The following is a 26107-nucleotide window of genomic DNA, read 5'->3' on the forward strand; positions in this document are numbered from 1 at the left end:
GCCTTGAGGTTATCAGGTGGCGGTGGAGGTCCCTCTACGGAGGGGTCTTTCTCCTTAATACTTGGGACCTGGGATGGAGGCTGTTGCATGCAGTTGTATCATACAACCGTCAGTTGCACTGGTTCGTAGATTCCCAAGACATGCCATTTTTGTAGTACATGGAGACTGTGGACTATGTTTATGGACTATGTCTGGTGTTTTAGACTGTACTCCTTTTTCAGTTATTGTAAAAAATTTTGTTCAAGTTTTGTTTGCACTTCAGCCTCATGTTCCTGATCTATGAGCACACGGTGTGGAGGGGGGCAGAGAAGAAGGAGGACCTCCTCGTAGACCAGCTCCTGGGCCTGATCAAACTGCCATCAACGGGTCCCAGCAGTGGGCGATCAGAGGTTGTCCAAACTGACTGTCTACCCATGTGCCATGGCTACATTTGTGGTCGGGTGTCCCTGGCGAGGAGGGAGCATGTGGTGTCACGGTTGACATCGAGGCCCACCAAGCTCGCTGGGCACTGCAGGACTGGAGTGCGTTATGACAACACCCTTGTAATCACCTTTTGGTTTGATGTTTTAAGTTTTATTTGTTCTTTATTTTTGACTTGTGCGGTTCCGTTTTAAGAGGCTGCCTTTCTTGTTTTGTCCCTCAGTTTATTTGCTTTAGTTTACTTGGTTAACTCAAAAGAATTGGGACCCTCAGGTGAATGGATTAAAATGCAAGAATTATTACAAGAATTTTCAATATATCAAGAAAATAGAGATAACAGAAAATTTGAAGACTTACCTATTTCTCTCTGGAGAATTCCAGAAGTTTATACTGTGATATACTGCTTTATGCATCAAAAATATATTTTGGACTGCAGTAGAGTGTGACAGTAGAAATTTGGTGACTAAGAAAATTTAAGGTTAAATTAAGGGTTAATTTGTATCTGAAGTCTAGCCCTTTAATCTAGCAATTAGCTAAAAGTTGTTCTTTGGATTGGAAGAAGGTAAGTTTTAGGCCAGCTTTAAAACAAGGCTAAAACAGGTTATGTCTGCAGTTATGCCTAATTAATTAGATATCTGGCTTAAACAGGTTTCCAAAGGCTAGATACAGCTGTGTATTCGACCCGCTGTGCTGCTTGAGTAGTGCAGCGGGCTGGGAGACACCAGCAGGAGGCTTCTAGTGGGACTCGCATTCGGCTGATTGTGAATCTCCCAGGCCCTTTATTATCCATGAAATCACTATTTCCATGTGATTGGCATGCCTTGGCCAATCATCTCCAGGCCCACTAGTGTCTCACCCCACACCGGGAGAGGATCCTACCAGCAGGGTTTACAACTACTTCTAGCCAAGGGAACCATGCATGCTCATCCCACTGGTGGGGGCAGAGGCTATTGAGGTTCCCCAGGAGTTGGGGTAGAGGGGTGCCCCTTTGGTAGTGCCAGCCCAGCACTTTGACACTGCCCACCAGGCACCCTGGCACTGCCCACTGGGCACCAGACCATGCCAAGAGGGCAGGGCCGATGAGGGGCCTATTGGGGAGGCTGATCAGTGGTGGTGGTGGGGGAACCTGCTGCCACTCTGCAATAGGAGCAACAGGGGACGGAGTGAAAGGGCAGTCGGAGCTGGCCATGGGGGCTGGTGATTGGGGCTGACCTGGGTGGGATGGAGGGTCAGGAAGGCCAGTTATCTGGAAGGTGGTGATGGGGTGGGGGCCACTGTGCATGTGCAGATCTTCCCACTGACAGGTCGACGCATATGCAGTGGTTCACTCAGTGTGCTGATGTGGCCTCTCAGGCGGGATGAGACCCTGCCCCCCCATGCCCCCCACCCAACCACTTTCGGGCATGAATCACTCTGTGGTACTCTGTGATACACAGAGTATCAAAGGTTCATGAAATTAAGTACACCCAAAAACGGGCAGGAAATTCTCCTGTTTTGCTGCCTGTTAGGCACTTAGTTTTTTCTTGGAGAATCCTGGCTGACATTCTTAAACTGATGCCTTTCATGGCGCTGGAGTGTCACTTTGGACTGCGATAGGATGCAATAGTTTGATTTTGGTGACCAAGGGGGTTTGGTGTGGAGGAAACCAGATGGTCATTAATTTTCTACCTTTCCCCAAAGCTGTACCCAGGCATGTTTCTCATTTTTATTTCTCCGTGACACCCCCCCATCCCACTGAACACTGCACTCACATAAGCTTCCCACTAGGTTTGCTTGTTTGCTTGACAGGTGCACACCTTTGGAGACCAGTCAAGCTTCACACCGCTACTGCAGATGGAATTTTTAATGGGAAGGGGGATAATTCCGTGTCTGGGCCTGATAATGATAGGTTAATTTAATATAATGATGTTTCTGACATTGAACATCAGGAAATATACTCTGTCACTGACTGGAGGGAAGGGATAATCATAGCATATGTTTATGCCAACGTAAAATGCATCTTTGCAGTTCTCATGATATTTTCCACTCCCATCATCTAACTCACCTAATACAAACAGAAGCAGAATATCTCAGCCTCTGTACCGATGAAAGCAGAATAATATTCCTCTCTATACTGTTTTAGTGGAGGCATTAATTCAGTTATTTTAAGATTAATTCTTGTTATTCCAGCATAGAAGGTTTCATATAAATATTACCTCTGTGATACTGAGCAATTTTGATATACTTTGTTTCATGTGGGGCTACTTTAAGAGGTAGTGTTTTGTTACAAGAGTTGATTTGCCTGGGAAAGCATGCAGTTCAAATGCTCAGAATGCAGGATAATAACTGATTTTAACTAGGAATGAGTTACTTTGTTGAATTAGACTTTTTGTTCGCTTATGTTTGCCTGGGATTTTAAACTAGCTATGCAGAGTCATGTGAGTTTCAGATCAGGTTGATTAACAGGGATGGAGTCATGTGGTTAATGGGAGGTGCTAAGCTTGCAGGAAAAAAGTTTCATTTTCACTTTTAAAAACGAAGAGCAGTTGCTGCCTGGGGCTGCTGGAAGAAAGAAATGTTTCTCCCTCTGTCATCGGAGGTTTCTGAAAGCTCCAAGATGGTTATCCGAAGTCAAGGTAAGTATGCCTCTGTTTTGCTAACTAGTTTTAAAAGGATGTTTAAGTCTATAAAAAAAAAAATTGCTTGATGGAATTAATAGTGAAAGGTTAGCAGTTAAGAATGATATCTTGTCAAGTTTGGGTACTGTCCAATTGATAGAAGTTAAGGAAATTAATTTGTTATAATTAAACTGTGTTGTTAAATACGGTTTGTTTTGATAAAAGCTTCCTTGTTTGTCAGTAGAATTATGCCTGGAGTGAAACATCCTATCCCTACGTTAATGCCAAAACAAAAAAAAAGTTGGTCTAGCTTCATAATATACCTTGGGAATTTCTGATCTGATATCCCAACACCTCACAGAATAATTTCAGGATTAAGATCTTTAAACACAGTTTGTTTACATGACATTTTGACTATCTAACTCATTCAAACTGTTTTGTGTCTGATGTTTTACTAATCATTGTTTTTTCTGAGCTGTTGGAAATGTCTTTATACATAAAATGGTTTGACATTTTAATTCACAAAGGTTTTCCCTTTAATCTCAGGAGGCAATCAGTAATACCTCTAAATTGGCTGTGATGCTGCTGTGTGCCGCTCAAAATGATTTCTAGTTTCAAATTAGTTCTCTGTTTTGATTTATTTTATATTTGTTTAAATTCATGTGGCTATATTATGCAGCAAGAAGGTTTGCTGCCTGCTTAATGAAAGAAACTAGAATGATCACTTAGCTAGTTTTATATTGGTGATAGAAACATCCATCGTGGAACTCAGTATGGTTCTTAAGACCATAACAAATAGAAACAGGAGTATGTTGTTTGGTCCTCTGCCGTTCAGCAGGATTATTGCTGATTGAACATTCCTCATGTCCACTTTCCTGTCCTTCCGTTACCCCCCCCCCCCCCCCCCCCCCACCCCCACCTTTGATTCCACTACTGATCAAAAATTGAATTGATCTCAACCTTAAATATACACAAGGACTCTGTCCTCTCAGATTTCTGTGGCAAGGAATTCCAAAGACTCGCAACTCTCGGAGAAGAAATTTCTCCTTATCTCAGTCTCAAATCGGCGCCTCTTTATTCTGAGATCATGCCCTCTGGTCCTAGATTCACTCATGAGAGGAAATGTCCTCTCAGTGTTTACCCTGTCAAGCCCCTTAAGAATCCTACGAGTGGGATTTTATAACCTCACTTGTCCCAAAAGCATAAAATCCCGCCCAAGGTCAATGGACCTTTCCATTATCTGCCCCTCTCTTTCTCCGATTCCTGTGTGGACAGGGCTGTAAAATTCTGGCCTATATGTTTCAGAACTCTAACCTGTTTAACCTTTTCTCAGAAAACAACCCTAGTGAATCTTCTCTGAATTCCCTGCAATGAAATAATAGCCGGAATGTTATTGTTGACTTTGGGCGGGATTTTACAGTTTCAGGACGAATGAGGCTGTAAAATCCCAATATCTTTCCTTAAATAAGGAAACCAAAACTGATCACAATACTCCAGACGTGGGATCACCAGTACCTTGTACTTTGCAGCAAGACTTCCTTACTCTTATACTCCTACCACCTTGAAATAAGGGCCAACATTCCATTAGCCTTCAATCTTAACATGCCCTATGTGTTCTCCCATTGATAAACACTGCGAGTTCTGTAAAGTAGTAACAAAATGGATGCTTGGTGTGATGATGTACAAGTCTCGGTCTTTTGGCTAAGATCAAGTGTAGTATTGACATGCTGTGCTAGGTTGAAGTCATTATGTTACATTTCAGCTTCATTTGAAGCAATTTTTAAAAGTGGCATCTCGGCCTTTTGGCTAAGATGCAAATGAGATCAAGCTTTGGAGGAGGAGCAATACATACTCCAATCAATTGGATCATGTAGATCAAGCCCAAGACAGGAGATGAGAGCCCTGTCTTGTCAGCTTGGATCAGACTTGTTGAGACTCTGAATTGGACTTGATTGGATTGAATTGGAATGAAAACAAAAAAAAGGCCACTGATGGATTTCATTAATAGTTTTGCAGCATGCTCTACTCATTGTTTTTTACTTTTTGAATCCAATCTATGTACACATTCAGGGCAGGGATCAATATGGAACCTTTTGTTTTCCCCAATTTGATTCTACAAGTAGCTCAATGTAAGAAAATTCTTCCAGTATTTTTATTGCTGACTTATGCCCAAGTTATCTTGGATCAAAATTTAAACTTAGTTGATCCCTCCCTTTCAAGCCACAATTCTCTGACCTCACCCACGGCTGGAATTCTCCAGACCAACTGCAGTGAATGGCGTTTTGGCTGAGCACCAAATTCTTCATTCTCACTGGCAGCAGATGTGCAGGATAGGTGGCATGGCCATGCTAAATTGTCCCTCGGTGTCGGGGGATTATCAGGGTAAATGTGTGGTGTTACAGGTATGGGGCCTAGGTGGGATTGTTGAGGGTGCAGCCGAATGCCTTCCTTCTGCACTGTAGGGATTCTATAATTCTACAAAGGTAGCTTAGACTTTAAGTTTTTCTTGATCATGGCATTAGGGTGAGCATCATTGCTTTACTCTAGGTATAATTCAATTGATTCATTGGGAAGGTTTTATTAAAACAAACTTTATTAATAACAACATAGTTAAAATATAATGAAAAGAATTAGCATAACTTTTACCAATTAGAAATACTCAAACATGACAAGTATAATTCTTAATAACTAGCTATCTCTATTGTTCCAAAGTAAGCAGTATCCTCATATACATAAATCCCTCCAACAAAATAATATGCTCATGTGGGTGCTACTTTTCCAGCCTTTTAACCCCTCTGCACAGATACAAAAAGATACCTGGCTTCTGACTCTCATAAATAACCTCCAGAGAAAGATCCATCCCAAAACAAAGAAATCTCAGAGGAAGAGACTCATTTCCTGGCAGATCCTAGTCTCAAAATGCAAAGAGAAAAAGAGACACAGAAAACAATCTTTCTCTAAAGATTCCAAGCAGGAAAGTGAGCTTGATTTCTCTGTAAGTGTTGCTCCACCCATCATATGATTTTACTGTCAATCAAGCCCAAACCCCATGGGAAAACACAAAATAACAGATCATGAGCCCAGTTTAGAACAAATACTCTACCAATTAGGGGCAAGTACACAGTAATAATAGGACTGCCAGATGCGGACAAAATGGCACCGATAATAAAACCAACAGTGAAAACAGACGCTGCACAAGAAACCTGACCCAAGTACATTTCTTAAGTGAGTGTATCATCACTTAAATATGTTAGGCCACAATTTATTGTAGGAATTGTAGGTTTACTGGGTCTGGCTTGAGGTAATTTATGCTACCTTTGATATTTAATATCCTTGAAGCAGTTGAGAAAACTGTTATCTTTTACTTTTCTCTGTTGAGAAAATGTTCAGCATTAGGTCATGAGACACAAATTAGTGAAAACGTCATTTGAAGCAATTCTTTGCCATCATTATGGGCCAGGCACTGTGGGTAGTAACCTATCCATGTGAGGGATTCTTTCCCCATAGCCATCCCAACTCTAGCTGCAGCTCAAAGTCCCCATTTCCTTGCTCTAACTGCCTTTGATTGCATCTGTATGCACTCTTGTGGAGGCAGATACAGAAGAAAACCAACAGTTTTCATTTAGAGCAAGGAACTGTTGCACAATACTTTAATTAGATAAAATAGAATATTTGAGCCAAAACATTATTAGCAGAAGAATAGGAGGGATCTAAAAGGAGCTGAGCCTTGGAGACTGTGTCGAACTTCAAGGAAAGTTTTATTCCACATGCACGAAGGAGAGATGGACTCCAGCCTGAAATCTCAGATTGCCTGTGACTTCTCTCTGACCCTTTTTTAAGTCACAAAGGTTTATATTAGCATGTTAATTCCTCAAGTTGGATACAAGATGATTCTTTAATCTCATTATGCCAGCTGCGTTGTTCAGTACAGCTCCGTTGATCAGTTCGCTGGACGGTTTTGTTTATCCAATTATAATGTCAAAGTGTTGCATTTGTCCAACCAATTTACAATATTGTGTTAATCGTCACCCCCCCACCCCCACAGTAGGTGGTCATGTTTTACAGAAGATTATACCCTCCCTAGACTATATGGAGCCTGACTCTCTCAATGCCTGTTGCTCCATTGTTGTGATAATTCGGAACAATCTCCAGTACCTTAGAAGTTGATAGCATGTGTTAATCGTTATCTGTTGGCAGAGCAGGCCTCTAACTGTCTGCATTAACCCTTTCCTTCCCTCTAAAGCCTGGCTCTCTCTGGGCTTGCTCTATGTAGCCCTGCATGTATTACACCAGAATTAGATAAAATATTAACAGACGTATAAATCAAAATATAAAAGATATGGTCCCTGATATTGCCCTACAACAAAAGTAACCAAATACTTGGTCACATGGTCTTGTGTGATTTAAGGAAGGTTTTAAGGGAGGTTTAGGGAAGTTAATTCCTAATTGTTGAAAGCACTTCAGCAGGTGCCGAAAAAATAGAAGCATATTATCTAAAATGGTGACAAATGGGAGGCCTCTGAGATGCAGAGGTACCTGTGTGGCCTAGTGCATGAATTGCAAAAGATTAGTACATAGGTATAGCAAGTAATTAGAAAAACTAATAGAATGTTATTGCTTATTGCAAGGGAAGTTGCGTACAGAAGTAGAGAGCTTATGCTTCAATTATACAGGGCATTGTTGAGACCACTTCTGGAGTACCATATAGAATATTAGTCACCTTATGTAAGAAAGGATGAAAGTCTGTTGGAAGCAGATGAGAAAAGGTTTACCAGACTAATATCTGGAATAGGCAGGTTAGCTTGTGAGGAAAGGTTAGACAAGCTAGTATTCGCTGGAATTTAGTGGAGTAAGAAATTACTTGATTGAAATATATAAGACCCTGAGAGGTCTTGAAAGGGTGAATGTGGAAAGGATGTTTTCTCTTATATAGAATTAAGGATCACTGTTTAAAAATAAAGGGTTGCCCATTTAAGATAGAGATGAAGAGATATTAATTCCCCATGAGGGAACTAAGGAAGAGAGTCTTTGAATATCTTTGAGGCACAGGTAGATTCTTGATAAGCAAGAGTCTGAAAGGTTATTGGGATTAGGTGGGAATGCAGAGTTGAATTTATAAAGAGATAAACCATTATCTTACTGAATGGCAAAACAGGCTGAAGGAGCTGAGTGGCCTATTCCTGCTCCTAATTCACAAGGGTGGATCTGATATGTCAAAGACATTTCTGAGGGACTTATACAATTGAGTTACAGAAAAAGGTGCAGCAAGACCACGAAGGCACATGAAAATAAGAATTTTAAATATCGCAACTTTCCCGCTGCTTTCTATAACGTACTGCCTAAAACCCCATGCAATACTCCAATGGTAAAATGAATGGTTACAACATTACAGTGCTTTGATACCTTGGCAGATTCATCAATGCTCTCAATCTTTACGTTATTATCCAGTCCTAAAACAAAATAATCTCACTAAAGCCTTAGTTTAACTTATCCTACATATAATGGATAGTTTAGCTCCAGTGCTTCAAATTTAAAAAATGTGGGGTGAGAAAATTTTTCAGTCCAATGCTATAATTTCTCTGATTGTAATAAAGATGCTTTCATTGTTGAAAAATCTATGCTAAACCCCAATACTACTAGTGCAGAACACCTCTTGGACTGTGACAATTAGAAGTGAAGATGAATTAAACTGAGAAGTAGTCATTAAGCGTAATCGTGCAGTATATGGTTTTAAAATCTTGCAGACTGGAAGGAAAAAAGGAATAAAGTACTAAATCAGTGATTGCTATAGTGTTGATAATTATTGATCTTAACATTTCAGGAAAATACAGTCGCCTTTGTTTTTAATTCTGATTGATTTGACTTTTCCAATTTTGACTTTTCAACATAGAATCCTATCTCTACTGTAGAGTCCATGAATCAATCTGTGTACATTATATAAACAACAGCCAGAACTTCAGCTTGTTTATTATCTGTGGTATGATATATATTGATATTAATTTTCCAGGCTCACTCCAGCTGGCTATTACTCACCCTGAGTTTTATTGGTATGTTGATGAGGGGCTTACAGCAGAAAACATGAAAAGTTCTCTGCTTCGTAGTGAGATCCTATTTGGAGCCCCGCTTCCTAATTACTACTCAGTGGATGACCGATGGGAAGAACAGCACAGGAAGTTTCAGAAGTTTGTGATATCCTACGTCGATCTGTTAGCCTCGCAATCCACAAAGTGAGTACCTTAAGTATGTGATTGTCTTTAAGGGAAGACATCCCCTGGCATTTGTATATGCAGAATGGACTTAACTTTATAGTATTTCTTTAAAGATGTTTCATTTATCTCCTGTTTTCTCCCTTTCCAGAAGATCCTTCTGTTTCCCTTCTTTAACTTCCCTAAAAGACCATTCTCCTCCGATTTTAGTATCGGACTGAGTCAGTTCCCATCAACCAGTGTCCACAAATGTATTTTCCAGGAAGGACATATGGATAGTAATCAGAATTGAAACTGTGCTTGATTTTTCCTGTTGCTTAGCCTAGGGGATCTGAGGCCAATCGGACTGAGATTACTATCACCAAACCTGCGGGCAACTAATTCAACACAGACCAGGAATCAAACCTAGAATGAGTCTGTTTGACTCAGTTTCTTCTTAGGCAGTGCAGTTCTCAGACAGGCCATGCTCAAAGCTTTACGTAGACCTGAATTAATCACATTGGTTTTGTTTGTTTTTCTTAAGTTTTACATTGAAATAGGAATGAAGCAATTCCCTCATCCAGTCAGTCCTATCTCCCTCTGTTCTGTTTGCATCTTAAGTGTAGTAATAGATATAGCAGTATCCTAGTGCATCTAATGGTGTATAACATCTGGAGGAATAAGGGTAGCAGTATTATTCTCTTATTAAATAATAAACGAGAAGGCTTGTTCCTAGATTTATGCTGCTTTTATTGACCTCACACCCAGTAATAAAATGTGTTGAAGCCAAGGGCTGACAAAGCAACACGATGGCATTGCTGCCTTACAGCTCTAGGGATCTGGGTGTGATTCCCAACTTGGGTCTGTGTGGAGTTTGCACATTCCCCCCATATTTGTGTGGCTTTCCATGTTTGGGTGTTCCAGTTTCCTCCCATAATCCAAAGATGTGTATGTTAGATTGATTGGACTTGCTAAATTAACCCTTAGTGTCCTGGGATGTGATAGGTTTGAGAGATTAGCAGGGTAACTAAGCAGGGATAGGGCCTGGGTGGGATTGTTGTAGGTGCAGACTTGATGGGACGAATGGCTTCCTTCTTCACTGAAAGTTCGATGAAAGTTGTTTTAGGTAAATTGTTCACCCAAGGTAAAAGGTTCACAAACCAGGGGATACGAGGCAAAAATGGGGAAGTTAGGAACAAAATGGGAAGTTGGTAGCAGAAGTCAGAATAAATTACCAGGGAAGACCATGGTATAAATAGGTCATCCCAGCATATCATTGATTCTGATCACTGTAGATCCTGGAGATTATCAAACCCTGGATTTAGTACAGAAAAGATTCACAAGGATGGCCTCTAGCATCACAGACCTGTGCAATGTAAGCAAAGACTCCAGAAAAGTGTCAACTTTGGGTGAAAGCTAGCGAGAAGTGTCTAAAGTTATGAGCTGTTTGGTAAAGTAAATCCAGAACACTACTTCAGATTAAACTGTATCAGTAGGAAAAGAAGGCACATGCTGTAAGTAGTGAAAAGTTCACTTACAAGCGTCTGGAAGATTTTTAAGAAACACTTCTATTGTGGTATATTGGCCAATGGAGTGTTTCCAGTATTTTAGCTACAATGAACCAGACAGCCTTCCTTTATCATCATCTATTTTGTGTATTGATTAATTGGAGATGGTAAGATGAGGTTTGTTGGTTAATATTGTTGGTTTCCTGGCTGCATAATATGTTGATATTACCTGCGATTTTAGTTCCTATTGCTCTCTCAGTAAGCTTTCCCCTTCATTTAAGTTCTCTGTTTTCTTTTCTGTGGATTTCTATTCTATTCTATTATATAGAGGGAACGTTGTGGGCATTTAGTATGAGCTAACTAAAAGAGGGCTGAACATCTATGTAGGAATGGTAGTTCGAAAAATTCATTTCACAAAGTCTTAATGTAACCACAGGAAGTTAATCACTGACTACTCCATAAGCATCCTGTGCTCAGAGTATTTTTTCTGGCAGTTTTATCCACTTTACATTCAGAAACATATGCCCTAAGTTCTGCTGTGATTCCACAGCACTGATCTCTTTGTCTCATGCCTTCTCTTCCATGTGTAGTCATTTTCTCAACTGCATTCACATGAAGGCTGACAGAACAGGGACGGAGAGATTAGCATCCATAATTCGCTTTTTAAATAGAACCCTGAGCCAGGGAAATCAGGTCTGCACAATGAATGAATATTAAATGATTTTCTTCCGAGATCTTGCCAGAGAATAAACCTTCCTTGTAATAGTGAAATAATATACAGTAATGAATTATCTTGTGACATGGATAAGTTGTGGAAATGTCAAATGATCTGGCACATCATTAGAATTGAGACCACATTTCAAATACATTATAAATATTAATATTGCACTTAATCAAAATGATTAGCTGTGCTTGCAATTTGCTAAAATGCCGACTGATCAGAATATCTCACGGAAATAATGTCAAATTTAATACAGTATAAGTTGGGGGAAATGGAGAAATTATTAACCCTTATTTTTGTCACACTGCTTATTTATTGATTTTAAAAGTTCACTACCTAAATCTGCCAATGGAGATGAAAGGAAAATCCCCTATTCTGCTTGTAACAAATGTCTTCCTGTGTTACTTTAATGTTGACCATCACCCCATTTACCCCCACTGTCAACCCTAATCACTCACCTGTGTTTGGGTACATGGGCCGGGATTCTCCCAAAATGGAACTAAGTGCCCAAAGGACGGGAAAAGGGGAGTATTTCCTGCCTGTTTTTTGGGCGTACTTACCAGAACAGATCTCTGATACTTGGAGCATTACAGAGTGCCGAAGCGTGATTCCCTCTGGTAGGTAGGGGGCGGGGCCCATTCCCATCAGAGAGGCCGGCAGCATAGCACTGAGCAGTCCACTGTGCATATTGCCAATCTGTCAGTGTGGAGATCAGAGTGTGTGCGCTGCCCCCCCCCCGCCCCGCCCATTGCCGATCTCCTGCTAATTCCCAAGGGATCTTGCACGAGATCGCTGGCCTTCCCCGCAACTCTCCTGATCACTAGTCTTCCAGACAGCCCCATTCCCCAATTGCTGGCCTGCTGGACTACCCTGGGTCAGTCCCAATCTGCCCCCACCCCACTGACCAATGGCTAGCCCTGACATCCCCAACCTGATGTTCAGCCCCAATCTGCCCCCACCCCCCTGACCAATGGCTAGCCCTGACATCCCCAACCTGATGTTCAGCCCCAACACCTCCCTTGTGGTCAGCTGTGCCCCACCCCTGAGCCAATGACCAGGCCCAGTAGCCCCCCTTCCCATCGTCCTCTCCCTCTCCCTCTCCCACCAATCCCAATTGCAGAGTGGCAGTGGGCTCCTCTCCCTCACTGATTGCTCTCCCATAGGCCCCTCCCGCAGTATGCTCCACCCCTTGGCATTGCCCAGTAACCAGTGGGCAGTGCCACTGTTCCCAGTGGGCAGTGCCAGTTTGCCCCTTGGGGAGTGCAAGGGTGCCAGGCTGCACCGCCCCCGCCTCCCCATCCCGGGGAGATTCCTGGTTTTCCGGAGCCTTAAGTGGGTGTAGTACTGGCAGCAGCCACTCACTATTTGACAAGTGGTACTGCCAAGCAATAAAAAGTTGCCAATTTCTGTCTTGATCCCAACGAGGGTTTGCTGCTGCCCAGTTAAGAGCCTAATTGGCACTTAATGCAGTGAGTTTTCCTAAAAATATGGAATGCCAGGCTCTTGTTGACATTGAGTTGGTGGGCAAGATACCTGTCCCTCTATTAAATATCATCCACGGTAACTCATAAACCTTGAGCATTCCAATTACCTCTGAATCTTTTGAACATGACTGTAAACATGTGCATATTACTTATTATCCACTGCTCCAACATTCAGAGCAAATGCCCGACAGTCTGAATGTAATGTAATAGCAACCATCACACCCATTCTTCTGTATGATTCTACTAGCCTGAGAACTCAGATTATTGGGATGTGATTCTCTAGTCACTTCCATCTTGAGACAGGAAGTTCCCACTCAAAGTCAACAGACTTTTAAATGGTCCATCAAATTTTCTGTCCCACCCATGACACTTCCTGCAATGGGCGGGACTGGAAAATTTACCCCTTAAAGTGGGTAATTTCTATGCACATCATCATATGTGGATCTAAAGTATTGGAAGAACTCAGACTATTCTCTACGTTGATACTGCAGCAGAGTACTTCCAAAGTATAACATTGTCACAGGTGCCAGCTTATTCTTAGCCCAAGACCCCATCTGCTTCTTCATCTAACATCATCTCCCATTGCAGTTTGCGCAGATGAACATAACAGAAAATGCTGGAAAATCTCAGCAGGTCTGACAGCATCTGTGGAGAGAGAATAGAGCTAACACTTCAAGTCTGGATGAAAGATGCTATCAAATCTGCTGAGATTTTCCAGCATTTCTGTTTTTGTTTCAGATTCCAGAATTCACGGTAATTTGCTTTAACTCACAGATGAACAGGTGAGTTCTACTGATGTATTGATCAATATTTATTCTTCAGCCAACACCACGGAAAACAAATGAACTGAAATGCTTTTGCTGCCATGTTTCCCGACATAACAATAAAGACTGCATTCTAAACATAATTAATCGGATGTGAGGTGCTTTTAGACATCTGAAAGATATCATAGAATCACAAAATAGTTGAAGTGCAGAATAAAAGAAGCAATTTGATTATAAGCTCTCCACTTCACTGCTGAGCATTCCTGGTCTGGAATAGTCTTAAAGAAAATGTTGGTATCAGTAATGGTGACATGAAACTATCAGATTGTCATAAAAGTCCATCTCGTTCACTAATGCCCTTTTAGGAAAAGAAATCTGTCATCTTTGGTTACGAATGATTCCATCCACATAATGTGATTGACTTTTAACTGCCTCTGAAATGGCCCAGCAAGCCATTCAGTTATACCAAGTTATTACGAAAAATTTAAAAAGGATTGGAAGCAGAAGGACCACAGGAATGACCTAAGCACTGGAAGTGATAACAGTGCATTCTGCCTGTCAATCTGCAAAAGCCTCCTGTGTCAAAATTGGAAGAATTGTCCCACAGACGACTCAAACGACAGTAACATACTGGTTTTCAAATAACATCTTAGACAATCCCAGACGATTAGCATCCCACAGAATTTTATGAGGACGATCCTACCAAAGAAAGTGCCGAACGAGTATGAAAATGGGAGAGTTTCAGATCTGTATTTTGGGTGAGCTTTAAAATCCAATCTTGCACCACTGTGAGCAAAAAATGCAGAAAGACCTGTTTCCTGCCAACAGGGGGAAGGGTGGGGCCCAACATTGCTGGAAAGTCGGCTGCTTATACCAGACAGCTCCATTGCGCTGTGAAGATCTCTCTGTTCTGTGTAATAGCACAGAGAGAGATCTGCACAGTACCCAAGCCCGCTATTGCTAACCATTCCTCTGTGATTGCTGACTGACCTCCCTGCTATCGCTGGCCTGTGCCCCCCGCAATCATTAGTCCATGCCCTGTGATCGCTGGACCTCCCCCCCCACCTGTGATCGCTGTCGTCCACGGCATCCCCTCTACAAACTCTGGCCTCCCCACGCCCCCCCCACCCCACCTGTACAATCGCTGGCCTCTTTGGCCAATTGCCCTCCCACTCCTGGCCTGGCCAATCACCCCCCGCCACTCCTGACCCTCTGGCCCTGCAGACCTCTGTTGTAGAGTGTACAGCTCTTCCATCTCCCCAGCCGAACCCTATGGCATTGTCCGGTGACTGATGATCACTGGTCTCCCCCATGCCCTTCCAAGGAGCGCCTCAATGGCGTCTGATCCTACTCGCAAGGCCATCATGACAGGTCCCTGTTTCTGGGGACCATGCGTGATCCTTGTCGGTGAGGACCTTCACTGTCTAGGCCACGAAGGCAAGTGAGCTCGAACAATAGTATCCCGGGTTCACTAATAATATTTAAATCAGATGTAAAATGGATTTAAATATTATAATCAGCCTCATGCCCTGGACCTGGTAAGATCGCGATTGGCCAGAAATCAGGTGCGAATCTGATTTTCCGTCTATCTCACGATCTTACTGCTCACCACCCTCCCCACCCATCGACCAGCAGAACGAGAAGGTAAGATCGCACACCCCCCCTACAGTACAGAAGGAAGCAATTTGGCCCATTGAATACAATCTTCCTTTTCAAGTTACAATCCAATTCCCTTTTGAATACCTCGATTGAACCTTCCTCCACCACCCTTTCAGGAAGTTCCACCAGACTCTAATTACATTAATGGGTGAAAAAGAATTTCCATATGCCACTTTTACTCCTTTTGCCAATTATTTTGAATGAACATTACAGAAGAAAGACATTTTGTCGAAGCTTCTTGTCTTGCACCCACCAGGACAATCACAAGCAAAACTGGAATCAATGGGCATCAGGGGAAAAATCTCCACTGGTTGGAGTCTTATTTGGCACAAAGGAAGATAATTGTGGTTGTGGAGGGTCAGTCATCTCAGCTACAGGACAGCTCTGTAGGAGTCCCTCAGAGTAGTAGTGTCTCTGCCCAACCATCTTCATCTGCTTCATTAATGACCTTCCCTCCATCATAAGATTGGAAGTGAGGATGTTCACCAATGATTGCACAATTCACAACTCGTCAGGTACTGAAGAAGTCCATGTTCAAATGCAACACAATCTGGACAATATCCAGGCTTGGCCTGACAAGTGGCAGGTAACATGCGCACCACACAAATGCCAGACATTGACCGTCACCAATAAAAGACCTCTAACCATTACCCCTTGACATTCAATGGTGGACATTACCATCACTGAATACCCCAGTGTCAACATCCTTGGGGTTGTCTTTGACCAGAACCTCAACTGCACTCACCACATTAACACAGTGGTGAAAAGCTAGAAATATGCGATGAGTAACTCACCTCCTGACTCCCCAAAGCCTATCCACCATCTACAAGGCACAAGTCAGCTTTGTAACAGAACACTCCCCACTTGCCTGGATGGGTGCAGCTCCAAGAACATTGAAGAAGCTTGACACCACCCAGGACAAAGCAGCACACTTGATTGGCACCACATCCACAAACATCCACTCACTCCAGCACCAATGTTCAGTAGCAGTAGTCTGTAGTATCTACAAGATGCATTGCAACAATTTGCCAAAAGTCCTTAGGTAGCACCTTCCAAACCCACAATCACTCTCATCCAGAAAGACAAGGGCAGCAAATGCATGGGAACACCACCACCTACAAGTTCCCCTCCAAGCCACTCACCATCCTGACCTGGAAATATATTACCATTCCTTCGCAGTTGCTGAGTCAAAATCCTGGAATTCCCTACCTAACAGCATTGTGGATCAACTCACAGCACCTGGACTGCAACGTTTCAAGACAACTCAGCACCACCTTCTCAAGGACAACCAGGGATGGGCAATAAATGCTGGCCAGCCAGTGATGTCCATGTCCCATGAATAAAAAAAATGTCAGGGGAAACAAAATTTTATGCTTTATGAAAAATTTTATGCTACATGCTATATTGGACTCTTGCCAACAGTGTCCAATAGTAGATGTGATTCCATGATTGGGCAGCATTTAAAAAAAAAAATCCTCAGTGGGCAAAGAAGTAAGCTAACTCCCAATTTAAGATTCAGTTGAGCTCTCAGTGTGGTGCATTTGCATGTATTGGAAGTTACATATATTTGATTTGATTTATTGTTGTCACATGTATTAGTATACAGTGAAAAGTATTGTTTCTAGCATGCTGTACAGGCAAAGCATAACGGTCATAAAGAAGGAAATAAGGGAGTACAGAATGTAGTGTTACAGTTATAGCTAGGGGGTAGAGAAAGATCAACTTAATACAAGGTGGATCCATTCAAAACGCTGATGACAGCAGAGAAGAAGCTGTTCTTGAGTTGGTTGATACGTGACCTTAGATTTTTGTATCTTTTTTCTGATGGAAGAAGGTGGAAGAGAGACTGTCCAATGTTTAATATTTATATTAATACACAAGAACCTGTTCTTTGCAAACAGGAGAAAAATATACGCACGTTATGCCTGTTTCAGCTGAACAAAATTGAGTGACAGCCATTTGCTGATTCAATCCCCAGGACAATACCTTGACCAATCAGGGTCAGGTTGCCTGGTTTAAATTTCTAACAGTGTTTGGCAGTTATCTAAATGGTCTTGTATGGAACAATCATTTCTCCACATCCTCTCCACAGACACTGCCAGACTTACTGAGTTTATCCAGTGTTTTCTGTTTTTATTTCAGATTCCCAGCTTCTGCAGTACTTTGCTTTTACTTTGCAGTTATCAACTAGTACATTTTCTTCTTGTACAGTACATATTGTTGTTTTCTCCTCTTACTGATATTCTTGTGAAGTATCTTGATGACTGCAAGATGGAAAACATTGACATATCTCTTTTTTGCAACAATACTCAAGTTACTTTTCTCCTTTTTCTCCAATAATTGCATGCTGAATTTTGCAAGTGATCTTCAGTTAACACCACGCTTTTTAACAGAATCCTAGTTAGAATGAGAGGACAGATTGCCATATAGCTATGTTTAAAGAGGTATAGGGGAAGAAAATTTGTTTACAACCACTTGTTTTATATGTGCAAAATGGGCATTTGGCCTCCAAATTTTGCTTTGCAAGCTGTCACGCTCCATTAGTCTTGGAAGTTCACCAGACACCATGTTGGCATTGATGATGTTTCATCATCCAAAACCGCTGCTTATCACAGACATTAGACTTCTTGTATATGCAAATGTTCCTACGCCAGTTGGCGATATGAGTACAATTGGATGGAGCTTGTGCCAGGCATCTCTTTCTAGTTGTACCAGATTGCATTAAAGGGACTACTTGAGGCTGCTTAATAAATGGTCTAAAAGTACTCTCTTCTTACTGTGTGGGACCAGGAGAAAAAAGACCTATGCATCTTTGGACACTAAAAGACAATTTAGCATGGCCAATCCACCTAATTTGAACTTCTTTGGACTGCGGGAGGAACCCAGAGGAAACCCATGGAGACACAGGGAGAATGTGCAAACTCCACATAGACAATCGCCCAAGGCTGGAATCAAACGTGGGTTCCTGACACTGTGAGGCAACAGTGAAAACCACTGTGCCACCATGTCAACCCATTTCCTGCCCTCATCATGTGGTGGTGTTTTTCTTTTATACCCAGATCACACCAAAGGCATGTATTTGGCTATTGCCACAAAGCAGGCACTTACCAGTCACCCCACCCAATGTATGTTTGTTTTGGGAATACATGGGGGAGGTGATTTTATGAGAAAAAATCTAAGTGTGCAGCTGGCGTGAAAATGGCTGAGTCTTTACTCCCAATCTTATGTACTTAGTGCATGAAAAATTGGACTAGTCTGTTACTAGCTACTGAAGGTAGTGGACGGGGCTTAACTCGCCAGCCAGCTTACTGTAGCAGCAGAGGGATCGCTGTGGCACATGCACAATTGCAACAGCACATATCTGACAGACAGAGAAAGAGCTTTCAGACCTCTGCTGTTGCAGCCAATCCCGAACCACCACCCAGTGGGCAGTGCCAGTGTGCCACATGGGCTTTGCCAAAGTGCTAGACTGGCATTGCTAAGCTGATATGGTCAGGCTGACATTGCAAAGGGGGCACCCCCCACCCCACCCCGCAGAAGCCTAAATGACCTAAGGTTCGACCGGTGAGGACAAAATGTTCGTGGGGAGCAAGTGCTTTCCTAACCAGAATGAACTTCTCTTGGCAAAGCCACAAAGGCAAGTGAGCCCAGACGATTGTGTCTCAGGCTTGCTAAAGACATGTAAGTTAGCATTTTAATATTTTTGAATAAATTATTCAGCGTCTCACCAGAAATGGCCGACAGGCTAACCGTGCTGGAAATCTGGTGCCAGTAAGATCACAAGAGCTGAGAAATTGAGTGCAATCCTGATTTCTCAGCTCTCATGTGATTATATTTGTCTCACGCTATCTCTAGAATATTTTATATAGTGGGTTAGGGGAGTAAAATAAGTTAATTTATGCATAACAAGACTTGCAAGTCAAACAGTGTTGTGTTTAATGTCATTTACAGATTTGCATTATGGGTTTGTTTTGTTTACCCAATTCTTTTTCGGTAAGATTTAACGTGTTTAGAATGGGCAGAAAAGTTTATGATGCATGGTCCACATTAGTCAGCTCTGTTTTGTGCTTCCAGCTTTCCTTTTTTTATTCTGTCTGATTTCCAGCTAGGGAATAACCACCCCCAAATGCCAAAATCTAAGCAACTCCTGTTGACGTTCAGTGGCATGAGAGTCAATGAATACTGAACTGTCAACGTTCTATGGTCACTGTCCACTCAGAGTGTGGTGGAATATTGTCCACTCACAGCTCCAATAACACAAGAAGCTTAACACTATCCAAGGTGGGTTAGTCCACTTGACTGACACTCCATTCACCCTTTCCACTTCTGCTGCACTTCATCTGCTGTGTACACCATCCACAAGTTGGACTGCAGGAACTTGACAGGACTTCTTTGTCAGCACCTCCCAAACCTGTGAAGTTTATTACCTAAAAGGACAAGTTTCCCTTCAAGTCACACACATCCTTGATGGAAATATGTAATGATTCTTTCATTATTACTGAATCAAAATCCTGGAAGTAAATAACAGCACAGTAGGACTATGTTTATCACGCTGACTGCAGCAGTTACCTCACCACAAATTCCCAGAGACAATTAGGAATGAGCAATAAATGCTGGTCTTGTCAGTGACGGTCACATTTTGTGAATGAATAAACAAAAGCTGTAATTTGTTGAAGGAGAACACTGAGAATGTTGGAAGTCTGAAATATAAGTAGAAAATGCTGGAAATACTCCAAGTAGGGCAGTATCTGTGGAGAAATGAAGTTAACGTTTCAGGGGCCAAATGCTTTCTAAACTGTATGTTCATATTTTTGTAGGTTATTGACCTTCCACCAGAACTGGGAAGTTAGAAATGTAATTCATTTTGAGCAAGAGGTGGGTGAGAAGGAAAAATGGATAAAAGTGAGGTTTACAATAAGGTGGTAGGCAGGAGAGTTATTCTTAGGGCCAAACAAAATGGTGATGGAGCAAGAAAATAAAGAAAAGATGTACCTGGAGTAAGTGTGTTGTCTGAATAAAATGGGGGTGGGGGATTATGCCTACTTCACTGTTCTAATGAAGCGACTATTTTTGTTTCCTTTTCATGTTTCGGTTTTTCTCTTATTTTTCCTTTCAGACAGCAGCACATTTGGTCTAAACGTGTCTTTTGTTTTTTTTTTCTCTCCCCATCATCATTCCCTTCAGTCAGACTAATTCTTCCAACATTTAGGCCCTAAGTTCCACAGAGACTCTGTACACCTTTAAAAACAGCAGGCAGGACCCGGATCCCAACGGATTCCATTTTTGCCATTGAGGGAAAGTCATGACTCACACGAGGAAATCCTGAACTCAGCAGGCCAGCTGAACTTAGTGCTGAGTTGAAACCAGCTCCATTTTGCTGTAGCAAGGGTTACAATAAGTGTGAGAGTTATGAATATTTAGAATATATGTGATTTTTTTGTGAAGGGCGGATAAGGTCTGTACAACTGTTAAACTGCAAAGTTATTAAAATACCCACCTGTTTAAAACTTAACAACACAGGCTGCCTATGTCAATAAAAATTGAAAATATCATATTAGCTTTTCATTGGCATTTCCTCAAGGGTTATGATTATGTCATTATTAATGCTTGGTTCTTTCCATGGCTTATAATTATCTCAGCAAGGTGGGTCCGAAGTTCACAATTCAACGTGGCAAAGGGGTTATTAAACGATTAATGTGTCTTTGTAAGCTTATGAATACAAGTATCTAATCATGGATTAGATACTTGAGGTGATTTAAAAGTTTTGAGCTGGTTTTCTGGAATGGGAGTTTTTTTTTACAACAGTAAAAGCTGTTAAACTAATTTGCATGTCTTATTTTGTTTCATTTCAACATGGCTCCTGAGGTCACCCGTGGTGGATACTGGATGAGTTGGCATGGAGGGTATCAGGGTTAAGGGATTGTCTAGGCTTGACATTGGCTCTAAGGGCACAGAAGCTTCCATGGACAGATGTATGTGCAGATTGATGAGGACAAGATCATTTCTCACTTCCAGTCTGCAGCTATGTCGTTCAGGACTTAGTCAACATAGGTGCTACTAAGCCAGTGTGCGTAATGGACACTGAAGTCCCCTATGCAGAAATCCTTCCATGGAGTCAATTAATAAATCTGGAATTAAAGGCTAGTTTCAATAATGATAACCAGAAAATCATCAATTGTTGTAAAAACCTACGCGGTCCACTAATCTCATTTTAAGGAATTTAATTGCCCATCCTTACCTGGCCTGGGATTCATGTGACTCTGGGTCCACAAGAATGTTGTTGACTTTTAATTGTTCTCTTAGATAATCTAGCAAATCACCCAGTTTTATGAAAATACTACAGAAACATCAAAAAGAAATGAAACCGGGCCAACCGTAGCACATTGCCCTAGCCGCTGAAAATGACAATGGTACACTCAGCCCTGTCAACCCTGCAAACTGGTCCTTACTAACATCCAGGAGTCTGTACCAAAATTGGGAGAACTGTTCCACAAATTAGTCAAGCAAGTTATACTGACAGAATCATACCCAGGAATGGTGATGTCTGGGACATTGTAAGGTACGTCCTGTCCCACTGGCAGTACAGACCCACCAGAGATGCCGGCACAGAGATATACAGTCAAAAGGGAGTTGTCCTGGGAATCCTCAACATTGACTCTAGACTCTATGAAGCCTCATGACATCAGATCAAAAATAGGCTGGGACACTTCCTTCCCCAACTGATGAAACAATACTTCTCCATGTTGAAGACTACTTGGAAGAAGCTCTTGAAGGTAGCAAGGACACAAAATCTATTCTGCATAGGAGACTTATCAGTGTCCATCACACACACAGGCTCAGTAGCACTGATGTTGACCAAGTCCTGAAGGACATTGCTGCAGACTGGAAGTGAGAAATTTACTTGATCTTGTCCTCACCAATCTGCACATACATCTGTTCATGGAAACGTTAGTCGGAGCAATCACCACAAAGTCCTTGTGGAGGAAAATTCACATGTTCACAAGGAGGATACCTCTGTTGTGTTGTGTAGCATCACCACCATGCTAGATGGGATAGAATTCAAACAGATCTGAGATGCTTTGGGCCTTCAGCAGCAGCAAAATTGTATTCAGCTGCAATCTGTAATGTCATGGACAAGCATTAACATGAAGCTGGGGAATCAACCCTGATTCAATGAAGATTGCGAGAGGATGAATCAAAGGTAGCACCAGGCATGTTTAAAAATGATTTCAACCCTCAGAAGCAGAATGCAATAGACAGACTGAAGTAATTCCACAACCGATAGGTCATATCCAAGCTCTGAAATCCTGTAAATGGCGGTAGACAATTAAACAACTAAGGGGAAAAGGACACTCCATAAATATCCCCATCCTCAGAGAAGGGGAAATCCAAAACATCAGTGCAACCATCTTCCAAGTATATGATCCATCTCTGTGTCCTCCTGAATCCCAAACATCACAGATGCCAGTCTTCAGCCAATTCAATTCACTCCATGTGATATCAAGAAAGTTTTGAAGGCACTAAATATATCTCTGAGCCTAACAACGTTTCAACAATACGACTGAAAACCTGTGGTCCAGACAAGCCGTACCCCTAGTCAAACTACTCCAGTACAGTTACAACACTGGCATCTACCTGGCAATGTGGGAAATTGTCCAGATATGTCCCATCAACAACAAGTAGGACAAATCCAAACTGGCCATTTACCATCCTATCGGTCTACTCTTGTTCAGCAGCAAAGTGATGGAAGGTGTAGTCCGCAGTGCGGCACTTACTCAGCAATAACCTGTTTACTGACACTCAACTTTGGTTTCACCAGGAGCTGAATGGTCCTGAACTTCTTTCAGCCTTAGTCCAAACTTGGACAAAGGATTTAAATTCGAGTTGGGATGAAGGCCTTTCACATAAAGACAGCACTTGATTAAGCGTGTCAAAACTGGAGACAATGGGAAAGGGGGGTCAGGGGATGGTGGGATGCAGGGGAATCTCTCCACTGGTTGGAATCATACCTAGCACAAAGAAGATGTCAGAGTACCTCAGAGCAGTGTGATAGGCCCAATCATCTGCTTAATCAAGGACCATCCCCCCCATCATTTGGTCAGAAGTGTGGATGTTCACTGCGTAATGTTTAACACCATTCATGATTCCTGAGTTAGTGGGGCAGTCTGTGTTCAAATGTAGTAAGGCCTGGATAACATTTATACTTGAACTGATAGGTGGCAAGTAATATTGCATCACACAAGTGCCAAGCAATAACCATCTCCAACAAGAGAGGAATTTAACCATCTTTTCATGACATTCAATGGCAATATCATCACTAAGTCTCTATCCTAGGGGTTATCATTGACCAGAAACTGAACAGGACCAGCCAAATAAACATTGTGGCTCCAATAGCAGGCCAGACACTAGGAATTTTGTGGTGAGTATTTCATCACCTAATTCCCAAAAGCCTTTGTGGGCCATCTACAAGGATGCATTGCAGTAACTTGCCAAGGCTCCTTCAGCAGCACTTCCCAAAACTTTGACCTCTACCACCGAGAAGGACAATGGCAGTGGATGCATGGGAGCACCACCAGATACAATTCCCCTCCAAGCCTCACACTTCATGACTAGGGACAATATCATTATCTGTTCTCTGTCACTGTCCTAGAACTCCTTTTCCAACACTTTTGGATAAACCGATTCATTATATCAGATGAACTAATGGGCATTCCCTTAAAGGGGTACTACCCTCAACAAAAATACAATTCACTAATGAAACTTAAAGCATCAAACTAAAATGTGATTACAGGGGTCAGTAAGGCATCCCACTCCCTGTAGTGCCCACTAAACACAGCAGGCTTCAATGATGCCAGCAGATGCTGCACACTCCCTCTCCAGGGAAACCCAGCCATGAACGTAGCCGCAGTAGAGAAGCAGGCAGTTGGGTTGGATGACCACCTTGGTCACCTGCTGCCGGACCTGTTGATGGCAAGTTTGGCAGACCCCTGAGCAGGTACACAAGGAGGTCCTCCACCTTCCTCACCCTTCTTCATACCAGATGCGCATAGATCAGGAGTGTGGTGTTGAAGTGTAAAAATAGCTGTAAAGAAAGTTTTTCTCAAATAGCTGAAAAGGGGGCACACACTAGAACAACCTATATATGCATGGTCCACAGACTCCACAAGACTACAAAAAGAGCAGCCACCTTAGAAGTTCATGAATCAATTAAGCTAAGGTTGTATGGTACTGGGACATGCAACACCCTCCACCCCAGGTCCCCAGTGTTAAGGGGAAGAGATCTTCCATTTAGCTATCTCCTCCGGGATCTCCGCCACCAGATGGCAACAATGGTAGTGGATGCATGGGAGCACCACCAGATTCAATTTCCCTCCAAGCCTCACGCTTCAGACTAGGAACTGTATCATTGTCCGTTCACTGTCATTGATTTGAAATCCTAGAATTCCCTTTCCAACTCTTTGGGATAAACCAATTCATTAAATCAGATGAAATAAGGGGCAATTCCTTAAAGGAGTACTACCCTCAACAAAAATACAATACACAAATGAAACGTAAAGCATCAAACTGAAATGTGATTACAGGAGTCAGTAAGGTATCCCACTCTGTATGGTGCCCACTGAACACAGCAGGCTTCAGTGGTGCCAGCAGATGCTGCATGCTCCCTCGCCTGGGAAACCCAACCATGAACATAGCTGCAGTAGAGAAGCAGGCAGTTGCATTGTGTCCTGGGGATGAATGCGGACAAGAAGTGAAGGGTGTTCAGCAACAGTGCATTCAGGAAACCCCTCTGTGTAGCGTGAAATGGAGGACATTTCCATAAGTCAGCACGAGATGTAGACTGCCAACTCCTGGGGTGGGGGGCTCTTTCAGGCCAATGTGAATTTTTGTCCAAGAAGGAGAGAACTAATTCTCTTTCCTACAGCACTGTGCATGTACCTTCACCATATGGACGGCAGTGGTTTATCACCATTAGCTCAAGCATAGCTAGAGATGATCAATAAGTGCTGATCTAAACAGTCAAGTCCACATCCCATGAAAGAATAAAAATAAACATGAAATTGCCCTGGGGGCTATCAGGGGGCATGGAAGTGGGTGGGCCACATGTGCTGGCATGGGTTATGGAGATGGCATGATGGTGGCAGTGGGATTGAAGGGTTGATGGGGTGTGACAGGTGAGAGCTAAAGGACCTAAAATTTAACAGAACAACTGGGATGAAGTCCAAGAGAACCAGGACAGACTTTTTCCAGCCTGTCAAAGCACTTGGCAGCCTCTGAGGCCACTTTCAGTCTGCTGCCAGAGTGGTGGCCCCAATCCTATGCTACATTCCCCGCTGGAAGGAAGACCATTACATTCAGGAGAGTTTCTCCAAAGGCCAGTGCAGCAAACTGAGAATTTTTCTAACTCAAGCTAAATGCCTCAATCAAACATTAAGGCCATTTATCTCATAGATAGACAGACAGTTCAAAGCGGTTACTCAATGATTTTGACAAAGGATCATCTGGACTTGAAATGTCAGTTCTTTTCTCTCCTTACAGATGCTGCCAGACCTTCTGAGATTTTCCAGCGTTTTCTCTTTCAGTTTCGGATTCCAGCATTCACAGTAATTTGCTTTTATTTACTAAATGATTTGCTGTCTTTAACATGGAGTTATGAATAAAGGCTGCAATTATACCAGCTCGCCTGGCCTATTGATGGCAACTGGGAAGGTTGAGGGCAAGGGGGTGTCTGTTGGGCAGTGCCATGCTGCTGGTGCCAAAGTGCTGGGCTA

At 42.4% G+C, this 26107-nt stretch overlaps 1 protein-coding gene across 4 annotated transcripts in view; it reads left to right on the top strand.

Annotated features, from left to right (window-relative positions):
* The window catches only part of disp3 (dispatched RND transporter family member 3), a 501267-nt gene that overhangs the window by 259544 nt on the left and 215616 nt on the right, over positions 1–26107 (top strand). For all 4 annotated transcript variants that reach the window (XM_080214968.1, XM_080214970.1, XM_080214971.1 and 1 more), the window contains one exon: positions 9025–9244. In XM_080214968.1, coding sequence (XP_080071094.1) covers positions 9025–9244 — 220 coding nt within the window. The remainder of the gene's footprint in view (positions 1–9024; positions 9245–26107) is intronic.

This window comes from Carcharhinus amblyrhynchos, chromosome 30 (genome assembly GCF_965287045.1).
Source record: "Carcharhinus amblyrhynchos chromosome 30, sCarAmb.v2.hapA, whole genome shotgun sequence".
Lineage (NCBI taxonomy): Eukaryota > Metazoa > Chordata > Chondrichthyes > Carcharhiniformes > Carcharhinidae > Carcharhinus > Carcharhinus amblyrhynchos.